At 40.4% G+C, this 13,918-nt stretch overlaps 1 protein-coding gene across 4 annotated transcripts in view; it reads right to left on the bottom strand.

The window, feature by feature from the left end:
• CTNND2 (catenin delta 2) overlaps positions 1-13,918 on the bottom strand; it is a 794,124-nt gene that overhangs the window by 135,703 nt on the left and 644,503 nt on the right. For all 4 annotated transcript variants that reach the window (XM_075826901.1, XM_075826902.1, XM_075826899.1 and 1 more), the window contains exon 17: positions 7,821-8,031. In XM_075826901.1, coding sequence (XP_075683016.1) covers positions 7,821-8,031 — 211 coding nt within the window. The remainder of the gene's footprint in view (positions 1-7,820; positions 8,032-13,918) is intronic.

Consider the following 13,918-nt stretch of genomic DNA (forward strand, 5'->3'; position numbering starts at 1 on the left):
GTTTGGAGTCTGGGAAGAATTTTTCCCCTGGTGTGGCGTTTGGCATCAACCTCATGGGAATTTTGCCTTCCCCTGGATTAACACGGTTTGATTGTAGGTTGGACTTGATTGACGAGAGTCTTTTTTTCAACCTTATCAACTACAGTGGAGGAAATAAGTATTTGATCCCTTGCTGATTTTGTAAGTTTGCCCACTGTCAAAGTCATGAACAGTCTAGAATTTTTAGGCTAGGTTAATTTTACCAGTGAGAGATAGATTATATAAAAAAAAAAAAAAAGAAAATCACATTGTCAAAATTATATATATTTATTTGCATTGTGCACAGAGAAATAAGTATTTGATCTCCTACCAACCATTAAGAGTTCAGCCTCCTCCAGACCAGTTACACGCTCCAAATCAACTTGGTGCCTGCATTAAAGACAGCTGTCTTACATGGTGACCTGTATAAAAGACTCCTGTCCACAGACTCAATTAATCAGTCTGACTCTAACCTCTACAACATGGGCAAGACCAAAGAGCTTTCTAAGGATGTCAGGGACAAGATCATAGACCTGCACAAGGCTGGAATGGGCTACAAAACCATAAGTAAGATGCTGGGTGAGAAGGGGACAACTGTTGGTGCAATAGTAAGAAAATGGAAGACATACAAAATGACTGTCAATCGACATTGATCTGGGGCTCCATGCAAAATCTCACCTCGTGTGGTATCCTTGATCCTGAGGAAGGTGAGAGCTCAGCCGAAAACTACACGGGGGGAACTTGTTAATGATCTCAAGGCAGCTGGGACCACAGTCACCAAGAAAACCATTGGTAACACATTACGCCGTAATGGATTAAAATCCTGCAGTGTCCGCAAGGTCCCCCTGCTCAAGAAGGCACATGTACAGGCCCATCTGAAGTTTGCAAATGAACATCTGGATGATTCTGAGAGTGATTGGGAGAAGGTGCTGTGGTCAGATGAGACTAAAATTGAGCTGTTTGGCATTAACTCAACTCGCCGTTTTTGGAGGAAGAGAAATGCTGCCTATGACCCAAAGAACACCGTCCCCACTGTCAAGCATGGAGGTGGAAACATTATGTTTTGGGGGTGTTTCTCTGCTAAGGGCACAGGACTACTGCAGCCCATCAATGGGAGAATGGATGGAGCCATGTACCGTCAAATCCTGAGTGACAACCTCCTTCCCTCCACCAGGACATTAAAAATGGCTCGTGGCTGGGTCTTCCAGCACGACAATTACCCAAAACATACAGCCAAGGCAACAAAGGAGTGGCTCAAAAAGAAGCACATTAAGGTCATGGAGTGGCCTAGCCAGTCTCCAGACCTTAATCCCATCGAAACCTTATGGAGGGAGCTGAAGATCCGAGTTGCCAAGCGACAGCCTCGAAATCTTAATGATTTACAGATGATCTGCAAAGAGGAGTGGGCCAAAATTCCATCTAACATGTGTGCAAACCTCATCATCAACTACTAAAAACGCCTGACTGCTGTGCTTGCCAACAAGGGTTTTGCCACCAAGTATTAAGTCTTGTTTGCCAAAGGGATCAAATACTTATTTCTCTGTGCACAATGCAAATAAATATATATAATTTTGACAATGTGTTTTTTTTTTTTTACATAATCTATCTCTCACTGGTAAAATTAACCTAGCCTAAAAATTCTAGACTGTTCATGTCTTTGACAGTGGGCAAACTTACAAAATCAGCAAGGGATCAAATACATATTTCCTTCACTGTATGTAACCACCAGGATAGCTTGAGGCTCCAATGTCTTGGGGTCAACAGAGTATCCCGACCTTAACAGAACTTGTGGGAAAAGGGGGTGCAATAGGTTAAATAGTGCCACCTGGTTGGTTCTCTCTCTGGGTAACATAGGAAACTGGCCATAACAGTATAACTGACCATACCATGGAGCAAGTGCAGTTACAGTTAAATAGTTAGTACGGTTGAAAAAAGACACATATCCATCAAGTTCAACCAAGGGTTGGGAAAAGGGAAGGGAAAAGTTTCTACACATATTTTTTTTGTTCTAGGAAATTATCTAAGCCTTTTTTAAAGCCATCTACTGTCCCTGCTGTGACCAGCTCCTGCGGTCCTGCGGTAGACTATTCCATAGATTCACAGTTCTCATAGTAAAGAAGGCTTGTCGCCTCTGCAGGTTGAACCTTTTTTCTCCAGACAGAGGGAGTGCCCCCTTGTTTTTTGAGGGGGTTTTACATGGAACAGGATTTCACCATATTTTTTGTATGTGCCATTAATATATTTATATAAGTTAATCATGTCGCCCCTTAGTCGCCTTTTTACAAAGCTAAATAGCTTTAATTCTTTTAATCTTTCCTCATAACTTAGATTCTCCATGTCTCTTTTTAGTTTATTAGCCTGATATTTTGGTGATACAGGCACTCACCTACTGTTTACGTCCGTATCCCTGGTACTTTGGGACGACAGGATCAGGCAGCGTGTTATTTACATTCTGGCCGAGTATAATACTCCTGGCAAGTTTGCCCTTTCTTAATATGGCCACGTAGTTCATGTGTTGCATGTGTGTCGCTCTGGTCTCCTCCCCCTGGCACCGCTTGATGACACAATGCCTCTCTGCCATTCCAGGGTGATGTGAACATGGCGACCATACGTATGCACATGAGATTCACCAACATGATCTTCTAGGTATGTGATCGTGCTAGTACGGCATCAATACTATATTCTGGGCAATTTTGCCCTTTTCCAACATGGCAATGATTGCTTCAGTGTCACGTGAGCGCCGCTCTGGTCTCCTCCCCTCGGCGCCGCTTGATGATGCAGTTCCTCTCTGCTATTCCGGGATGAGGCGAGCATGGTGGCAATACACATGTACACATGATGAACTAATAAGGTACTCTGGTCTCATGAGCTTGAGTGTTCATTTACTTCACCTGTATGTGCAGGAATGTCGTCCTTTGATTGGAGTATGTGATAGTATTCCCTCCTATATATACTCAGGACTCTTCACTCACCATTACCCCTTGAAAAAGTGGACGGCGAAACGTATGTCGGGGTGTCTTGATGTGGTCTGTGGTTGACTCATTTAGGGGCAGACATGCAGAATATGGGTTGGTATTTTATATGGATTTGATCCTAATTTCATTTCTCTACCTTGGATCAGTCTCTCTGACACTGTCATTTGCATTTTTTGTTCAGTGTGTACATATTCAGTATACCATTAATTCTTGAGGTATCTTTTGTATAGCATTGTCAAATATCTTGACAATACACTGCTTGATTGCATGGATGTATAATATGATACATTTTTTGCTCCTTGATACCACTACCACATTTTTATTATGTGTGATTTTATATTGTATGTGATGGTCTATGTATGTTTTCAATATTTTCCAAATAAAGATATTTTTTTGATATTGGTTAGTGCTTTACTTGTACTATGGTTATGTACATTCCTAGTATTGTTGTCTATATATGTCTTCATAGGTATTTCATATCCAGTATTGACATATATGGATGTTATTTCTGAAACAGGTTTTCTGTCTGGCCTGGACTTTATAGGTATTGACTCTTATTAGCTTTGTTGCGCTGCTTTGTATTTGTTTCAACTCCAGGGCATCCTTTCTATGAACTGGAGCCCAGAACTGAACTGCATATTCTAGATGAGGCCTCACTAATGCTTTGTAAAGTGGTAATATTACATCCCTGTCCCGCGAGTCCATGCCTCTTTTAATACACAACAATATCTTCCTGGTCTTTGAAGCAGCTGATAGACATTGCATGCTGTTATTTAGTTTCTGATCTACAAGTACCCCCAGATCCTTCTCAACAAGTGACTCCCCCAGTGTAGCTCCCCCTAGTACATATGATTCATGCAGGTTGTTGGTACCCAAATGCATAACTTTACATTTATCTACATTAAACTTCATTTGCCAACTGGATGCCCAAAGACTTTTTTTTAAATCCGCTTGCAATTCACGAACATCTTCCATAGACTGAACTATATTACATAGCTTGGTGTCATCTGCAAAAATAGAAACAGTGCTATTAATCCCATCCTCTATATCATTAATAAATAAGTTGAATAATAGTAGTCCCAGCACGGAATCCTGGGGTACACCACTTATAACCGGGGACCATTCAGAGTAGGAATCATTTACCACAACTCTCTGGATACGGTCCTTGAGCCAATTCTCAATTCAATTACAAACTATACTTTATAAACCTGTAGTCCAGTTGTTACTGGATCAAGTACAGTACCTTACACATTTGGTGTATGAATAGTTTGGCTCATCAAGAGCCATCACAAGCTCAGGGCGTTATGATTCCAGTGTCTGAAACCAAGTTAACCCCTTCACGCACTTGGACGTAACTGCACTTCCTGGTGCAGGGATAGAAGTATACAGCGGGCCTAATTTGTTGAGCCTGCTCCATATGCTGCGGGTGCTAGCTGTGTATTACAGCTGACAACGGTCAGGAACAGAGATCGCTCTGTTCCTGGCGGTTTGACCATTTAGATGACGCATTCAATAGTGACTGCGGCATCAAAGCTGTTAGAAAGAGGGGAGTGGCCCCCTCCAACAGCCCTTCACACCCCCTGCGGGGTGCTGATGGTTGTCATGGCAGCCTGTGGCCCTAATGAAGGCCCTAATGTATGCCTTTCTGCCTCTGTTAAACCCTGCCTCTGGAAGGGCTTAACAAAATCCTGTCAAAATGACAATATACTGCAATACATTAGTTGCTTCACACACAATGCTAGCTCAGTGTGAGCGTCACTGTGAGAGACTTAGGTGGGGGATCAATTAAAATAGCCATTTCTCGGGCCGTGGACCACCTAGAACAGTTCTGGTGGCATATGAAAGAGGAGATTCTAATCTTTCATATGTCAACAGGATCGCAGTTCTAGCTGTGAAAATACCAGAGATATTACCAGTTGAAAATGGGAATGGAAGCTGTATACTATATGAATATACAGGTCCCATTCCTGACTGTGTCTTTAACTGGTGATACCGCTTTTTGTTTCACAGCTAGAACTGTGATCCTGGTGGCACATGAAAGATTAGAATCTCACTGTTCCAAGTTGTCCACAGCCCAAGATATGGCTATTTTAAGTGATCCCCCTTCCTTCCAGCCTTAGTCTCTTAAATATCTCATAACTTTTAAAATAATAACGTTTTGGGACACAGTTTTCAAGAGCATTATCAGTGTGGCAGAGCCTATTAGATTAGCTAGGAGATTGGGCATTACTAAACTAGTGACAGATCCTCTTTAAACCTTCCCAATTGTTTCTCAAGAAAATTTCAAGGAATTTACTGCATTTCGTAAAGTTTTAAACTTCGGCCTCGTTCCTCTTGGACCGATCAACAATGTTTTGGATTGGTGATAGCCCATATGTGGGTATTTTCTCTACCTCCTGATCCTCAAGAATTATCTCCACTTATGTGCTCATTTCTGCTTTGGGCCTACTGTATTATGACCCGGATAGAGTGGCTTCTGCAGATAGTAAGACCTGCTCTTTGAATCAGGGAAAGTGCTCTGTTAAGAAATATTGCACTGAATATAGAAGCTGGCCTTTTGACTCCAAAGTGCAACTACCCTGCTCTGAGAATTCAATACCATTATGGTCTATCCGAGACTGTCAAAAAAACTAATTGGTCAAGTAGTCTCCTGAATCAGCCAACTTAAGCCTCATACACACAGCCGAAGCCGTGTGCACGGTCCGTGATTACGGCACGGACGGCCGCGGGCCGGGTCATCTGGGGGCCATCCGCAATGACGGACTGTGCACACAGAAGATAATAATAAAAATAATAATTTTTAATTATATAGCGCCAACATATTCCGCAGCACTTTACAGTTCAGGGGGTACATTGTACAGATAATATCAGACATTAAATATTGACAAAACTAATTTACAATTCAAACAAGAGGAGTGAGGACCCTGCTCGCAAGAGCTTCCAATCTATGAGGAAATAAGGGAGAGACAAAATTTGAAAAATGCTTAAGTACAATGGTCCAGCCATCTTTTATACATATAGGGTAATACACATAAAACTGCATGAGCCGGTCACTGGCCAATGTCAGTGTATAACAGACATGAAGTGCATTAGGATGCAAGGAGTTGGGGGATACTGCTAAATGAAGGGGCCTCATTTCTAATTTAAAGAGGGCCAGAGAAAGGAATTAGGTTAGAGAATGTTATAGGCCTATCCAAAAAGATGTGTTTTCAGGGCACGTCTAAAACTGTGAAAGTTGGGAATTAATCTGATTGTCTGGGGGAGCACATTCTAGAGGACTGGTGTAGCACGAGAAAAATCTTGGAGACAGGAGTGGGAGGTTCGGATTATGGCGGATTTTAATCTGAGGTCGTTGGCAGAACGTAGAGCGTGAGTAGGGTGGTAAACAGAGATGAGGCATTTATTTCAATGGAGCCGGACCACAATTGCGTACCGTAAAATGACTTGTCCTGAGTTTTTGTGGTGCGCAATTGCGGCCCCCACACGGTCCGTGTAAACCACGGTCGTTTGCACGGACCCATAGAAATGAATGGGTCCGCAATTTATCGCCATTTTTGCAGATGAATTGCGGACGAAAATACATGTTGGCGTGCATGAGACCTAACTGTCAATTATATGTCAAAGATATGAACGTCGCCAAGACGTGCCTTTGTTCTGAACCCCGTTCCTGCAGTCGAGGTGCTTCAGATATCTGCTGAGAAACTTATAGATTGGGGCTAGACTTTTTGCATTAGACTAGAGATAATTATCTCTACAAAAATTGCTGTGGTACTGGTTTGATAAATTGCTGTCCATAGGAATGCATCGAGTAGCTTGAACATCTCTTCAAAATCGCTAGCAAATCTCTTGACTTTGATTTTGAAGAGATTTTCAAGCACCAAAATGCATTCCTATGGACAGCAATTTATCACAGGATTTTTTTGTAGTGCTATAACTCACTCTAGCCTAATGCAATTCTATGGTCAATGATTTATGGCACACTATAAAACAAACTCTACAGTATGTCTAGCCCTAGCCTTACAGATCAGGACCACAAAACCCTCACGTAATGAGCAGTTTTGTCGCAAAAAAATAGATCTTTGCCTTTACTGCGGTGAGGCTGTCACTAAATGAACACCTGTCGAAAGAAATAACAGCCAGAAAATTTCAGCACCTAGGTAAGTATGGAAAAGCTCAGAAAGGTGCATAGGAGATCCCTTCTGATAATTCAACTGCTCTAACCTATTTCCCTAACATTAACCTAAGGGTATGTTCACACGACATATTTTCGTCCGTTTTTAGGGCCATAAACACCCGAAAAACGGCCGAAAAATCGGAAGCAGAACGCCTCCAAACATCTGCCCATTGATTTCAATGGGAAAAACGGCATTCAGTTCCGATGGGCCGTTTTTTTACGAAGCCGTTTTGAAAAACTGGCCGCGTAAAAAAACAGCGCAAAAAACGTGCAGGTCACTTCTTGGGACGTTTTTGGAGCCGTTTTTCATTGACTCTATAGAAAACAGCTCCAAAAACGGCCGTAAAAAACGCTGCAAAAAACGCAGCGAAAAACATGAGTGGCTTAAAAAACATCTGAACATCAGCAGCTGTTTTCCCTTGAAAACGGCTCCGTATTTTCAGACGTTTTTGAGTTTGCATGTGAACATACCCTCAAACTAAATCTAAAATACTAAGATATCACAAAAATATAGTCATAATCCGTCTGGCAAAAATTATATTGTGGGTAAGAATAAATGTGGTACATGTATGGGTACAACCTACAATGAAATAGCTAATTTGAAAAGAAAAATCAAAAATACAGAAAAGAAAGTATGTCAAAAGTTTGCCTACTTGTCTCCTTTGCTCTTTGAAATGGCAACTAATTTTTCAACACCTCCTGCATCTCGTAGGGCTTTAGCGTTCTCCATATTCTTAGTAATGACTTCATGTAGAGTGCAGCAGATAGCAGTTACAGTGTCATCCGACATAGTCTTGCTAGTTAAGGTGTTGCAGTTGTTTCCTCCGGGAAGACGGTGCACCAAGTCTCGCATAGCATATTTCCCTACAGTTAAAAACAACAAAGTTATATTCAAGGGCAAATACTAGTAACAATTTTATAACCTTTCGATGAGAGAGTTTCTGGAAAATGTTCACACTTCTGTCAAAAAAACAATACATTTAAAAAAAAAAAATCATATTGTATTATTCCTATTATACCTACATTCCCAAATATTTTCTGAAAGTAAACACTTTACATAGTGTGAAAATGCCACCCAGATGTCTGGAAGGCAAAATACAACAACAGACACCTACATGCAACTTTTCATCAGAAATAAACATTTTGTAAAAAAAAAATTATACATTTTTTCAACTTGGAAAAAAGACGCCTTAGAGGTGATCTTAGTAACATGTATAAATATATGTGTGGTCAATACAAAGAACTAGCACATAATCTGTTCTTTCCAATGACTTTACAAATAACCAGGGGACATTCATTGCGTGCGGAAGAAAGGCGTTTCAGACATCAATATGGGAAAGGGTTCTTTACAGTTATAGTAGTGAAACTATGGAATGTCCTACCCCAAGAGGTAGTAATGGCAGACACTATGTCAGCATTTAAAAAAAAGGATAGATTATTATTTACTGATGAATGGCATTGAGGGCTATAATTAACCCCTTCCTGACCACCCCACATATATTAACGGCCTGCAGCCCGTTAATCTTTGTGTGCTCCGAACAGTGCACACAGGCACTCCCCGCAGCCCGGCATCTCCCAGTACAGGCTGCTACTAGTAGCCTTAGTACTGGGGGAAAACTTTGAATCGGATCACATCGGTGCTCCGAACCGATTAACCCCTTAATTGCGGGGGTCAATAGCGACCACCGCATTTAAGTTGTTATAACAATATCGGCACCCCGCTGCGCGATATCCGGTCTGTCATCTATGGAATGCGATTAAATTGGGATCAAAAAGTCGCATGTACCCAAAAATGGTATCAATAAAAACTACAGTTTGTTTCGCAAAATACAAGCCCTCACACAGCTTTCTTGATGGAAAAATAAAAAAGTTGTGGCTCTTAGAATATGGTGACACAAGAACTAAATATTTTTTTTTTAAAACCGTTATTTTATCGTGCAAACGCCGTAAAACATAAAAACATATACATATGGTATCGCCGTAATCACATCGACCCACAGAATAAATAAAATATGTAATTTATAGCGCACGGTGAACGCCGTAAAAAAATAAGAAAAATCAATAGAATATTTCACGGCCTAATTACACTCAATTCAGAAAAAAAACCTATGGGATCAAAATGCTCACTATACCCCTAGATAAATTCTCTTTAGGGCTGTAGTTTCCCAAATGGGCTCACTTCTGGGGGGGGGGGGGGTGGCTACTGATTTGGTCCTGCAGGGACTTTGCAAATGTGACATGACACCGAAAACTAATCCAGCAAACTTGAGCTCCAAAAGCCAAAAAGCGCTCCTTCCCTTCTGAGCCCTGCCGTGTGTCCAAACAGCCGTTTAAGACCACATATGGGGTATTGCCGTAATCAGGAGAAATTGCTTTACAAATCTTGGTCGATTGTTCTTCTTTATTCCTTGTAAAATGTGATAATTTCTAAGTTTTATTTTATTTTATTTTATTTTAATTTTCATTTTTATGGACGAATTCCACTAAATTCAGCAAAAAACATGTGGGGTTAAAATGCTCACTATACCCCTTGATAAATTCCTTGAGCGGTGTAATTTGCCAAATGGTGTGGTTTTGGGGGTGTTTCCACTGTTTTGGCCCCACAAGACCTCTTCAAACCTGACATATAAAATATATTCTAATAAAAAGGAGGCCCCAAAATCCTCTAGGTGCTCCTTTGCTTCTGAGGCCTGTGTTTCAGTCAATTACCACACTAGGGCCACATTTTGGTATATTTCTAAAAACTGCAGTATCTGGGAAATAAATATTGAGTTGCATTTTTCTGGTAAAACCTTCTGTGTTACAGAAAAAAATTTATTAAAATGGATTTTCTGACAAAAAAAAGAAATTTGTCAATTTCCCCTCTACATTGGTTTAATTCCTGTGAAACACCTAAAGGGTTAAGAAACTTTCTAAATGCTGTTTTGAAAACATTGAGGGGTGCAGTTTTTAAAATTGGATGACTTATGGGGGTTTCTAATATATAAGGCCCTCAAAGCCACTTCAGAAGTGAACTGGTACCTATAAAAATAAGTTTTGGAAATTTTCTTGAAAATGTGAGAAATTGCTGCTAAAGTTCTAAGCCTTGTAACGTCCTAGAACAAAAAAAAGGATGTTCAAAAAAACAATGGCAACATAAAGTAGACATATGGGAAATGTTAATTAGTAACTATTTTGTGTGGTATTGCTATCTGTTTTACGAGCAGATACGTTTAACCCCTTAATGACCGGGCCTGTTTGGACCTTAATGACCAAGCCAGATTTGTCAAATCTGGTATGTCTGAATTTATCAGAGAATAACTCTGTGAAAGTTTTGAATATCCAAGTAATTCTGACATTGTTGGTTAGTGGTAAAAGTAGACTGATACGATTTGCGGAAATTAATTAAAAAATAGAAAAATTTAAGAAATTTTGTAAAAATTATAATTTTCCCCTATTTTTAACTGCAATATGTCACATATGTACAATACATACTGTACAATTTTTAAAATGAAATATAGATTTACTCTTTACTCTATTTTGGCAGCACTTTTGAAAAAAAAATAATCATTTTTGAGCAATTTAGAAGATTTACAAGTTTAGTAATAATTTTATAAATTTTGAAGTACATTTTGTTTTACTGCACCAAGCCAGGTTTTCAGAGGCTCATAGGTGTCAGAATGGTGGAAACCCCCGCAAGTGACCCCATTTTGAAAACTACACCCCTTAAGGTATTTATTAAGGGGTGTTGTAAGTATTTTGACGCCACAGTTTTTTTGTAAGAATTCATGCAAATCAGGCGTAAAAAAATTTCACTTTTTTCATAAAAGTATCAATTTGAGGACCGATTTCTTTGTAAAGCGACCATGAGAATGAAGAAACACACCCCAAAATCTATCACCCTGTTTCTCCTGTTTTCAAAAATGCCCCCATTGTGACCCTAATGCGTTGCCTGGACACACGGCAGGGCCCGAAAGGGAGGGAGCACCCGGAGGCTTTCAGGACTCATATTTTGCTTGAAAATGTTTTAGGCCCCACTGTACATTTGGAGAGGTTTTGAACTACCAGAACGATAGAAACTCCCCATAAACTAAGCCATTTAGAAAACTAGACCCCTTAAAGAGGCTCTGTCACCAGATTGTGCAACCCCTATCTGCTATTGCAGCAGATAGGCGCTGCAATGTAGATTACAGTAACTGGGCGTGTATTATGTGCGTACATCGGGGTGTGTTTACTACTATTACTAGCTGGGCGTTGTGTATAGAAGTGTCATCCACTTCTCTTCACAACGCCCAGCTTCTGGCAGTGCAGCACTGTGACGTCACTCACAGGTCCTGCATCGTGTCGGCACCAGAGGCTACACTTGATTCTGCAGCAGCATCAGCATTTGCAGGTAAGTAGCTACATCGACTTACCTGCAAACGCCGATGCTGCTGCAGAATCATCTGTAGCCTCTGGTGCCGACACGATGCAGGACCTGTGAGTGACATCACAGTGCTGCACTGCCAGAAGCTGGGCGTTGTGAAGAGAAGTGGATGACACTTCTATACACAACGCCCAGCTAGTAAAAGAAGTAAACACACCCCGATGTACGCACATAATACACGCCCAGTTGTACTTTTACTTTTCAACACGCCCAGTTGTACTTTTGCGAGCCTCATTTGCATAAATACGAAAATGGTCATAACTTGGCCAAAAATGCTCGTTTTTTAAAAATAAAAACGTTACTGTAATCTACATTGCAGCGCCGATCTGCTGCAATAGCAGATAGGGGCTGCAAAATCTGGTGACAGAGCCTCTTTAAGGTATTTATCTAGGGGTGTAGTGAGTATTTTGACCCCACAGTTTTTTGCTAAATTGAATGCATAGCAGGTGAAATGAAAAAAAAAAAATCACTTTTTATATAAAAGTATCACTTTGAAGACCGATTTCTTTTTAAAGCAACCATGAGAATGAAGAAACACACCCCAAAATCTATCACCCTGTTTCTCCTGTTTTCAAAAATGCCCCTATTGTGACCCTAATGCGTTGCCTGGACACACGGCAGGGCCCAAAAGGGAGGGAGCACCCGGAGGCTTTCAGGCCCCACTGTATATTTGGAGAGGTTTTGAGCTGCCAGAACGATAGAAAAACTCCCCATAAATGACCCCATTTAGAAAACTAGACCCCTTAAGGTATTTATCTAGGGGTATAGTAAGTACTTTGACCGCACAGTTTTTTGCTAAATTTAATACATAGCAGGTGAAAAAAATTAAATTTCACTTTTTTCATAAAAGTGTCATTTTGAAGACCGATTTCTTTGTAAAGCGAACATGAAAATGAAGAAACACACCACAAAATCTATCACCCTGTTTCTCCTGTTTTCAAAAATACCCACATTGTGGCCCTAATGCGTTGCCTGGACACACGGCAGGGCCCAAAACGATGGGAGCACCCGGAGACTTTCAGGACTCATATTTTGCTTGAAAATGTTTTAGGCCCCACTGTACATTTGGAGAGGCTTTGAGCTGCCAGAACGATAGAAACTCCCCATAAATTACCCCATTTAGAAAACTAGACCCCTTAAGGTATTTATCTATGGGTATAGTAAGTATTTTGACCCCACAGTTTTTTGCTAAATTTAATACATAGAAGGTGAAAAAAAAAAAATTCACTTTTTTTCATAAAAGTGTCAGTTTGAAGACCGATTTCTTTGTAAAGCGACCATGAGAATGAAGAAACACACCCCAAAATCTATCACCCGGTTTCTCCTGTTTTCAAAAATACTCCCATTGTTGCCCCAATCTGCTTATTATACGTGTGGCTGGGCCAAAAAGAGAGGGAGCACCCTTTGGCTTTCAGGGCACAATTGAATAAATTCTAGGCCCCATATCATGCATTTAGAGGCATTGAGCTGCCTGAACAAAAAAAAAAAAAACACGCAGAAATGACCCCATTTTAAAAACGAAACCCCTAAAGGTATTCATCTAGTGGTGTAGTGAGCATGCAGACCAAACATTTTTTAAAGGAGGAAATAATGGGTATTATTTCAGACACTATTTTTATATAATGTTTTATTCTAATTCTTATTACGTTTCCAGATAAAATAGAGGAGACGTGGTAGAAGGTTATTTTGTTAGAAATATGCCACATTAATAAATTTGGGCGGCATACAGAAGAGAAGTGAAGCCGTATATTCATAACGTATACATGTTGCTATAGACGTATTTGCCTGTACTTATGACTATGTCTTGCTGAAGAAGCAGTTGGTGCCATTATGATGTCATTGTGGACAGAATTCTGTCCTAATATAAAATCAGTCAGAGAGGAAAATATAAACTGTACTGGAGTGATGAGCAATATCTTCAAATAAATGGAGGAAAATGTATCCAACTATGTTGCAAACTCGAGTCTGTTCACTAGATAGAAGAACACCTGCAGGGCTGCCATGACAAGGGTTGTTTTTTTTTTCAGTGACTGGTCATACAACGTCTCTTTAGCTCCATCAATCCTTATGAGGGACGAACGTGCCAAGTGACGCGGTACACCATAACAGGCCCCTGCCCGGCAAGGTAGAGACCGCTATGTGCACAAAACAACCAATCAACTACAGAATATATAGAGGGGCAGTGTCCAAAACCATCTATAGGAACAGTAAAGGATCACTAATCCCCAAAATGATGTCAGTATTTCCAGAAGAACTGTAATAAAGCCCATGGTGTATTGATAAGGAACAGCTCGATTATTAGAGATCCTCCAAATAAAAAAAGATCATGCCCGTATCACGGTACAG

This window comes from Rhinoderma darwinii, chromosome 5, assembly GCF_050947455.1.
Source record: "Rhinoderma darwinii isolate aRhiDar2 chromosome 5, aRhiDar2.hap1, whole genome shotgun sequence".
NCBI classification, from domain to species: Eukaryota; Metazoa; Chordata; class Amphibia; order Anura; family Rhinodermatidae; genus Rhinoderma; species Rhinoderma darwinii.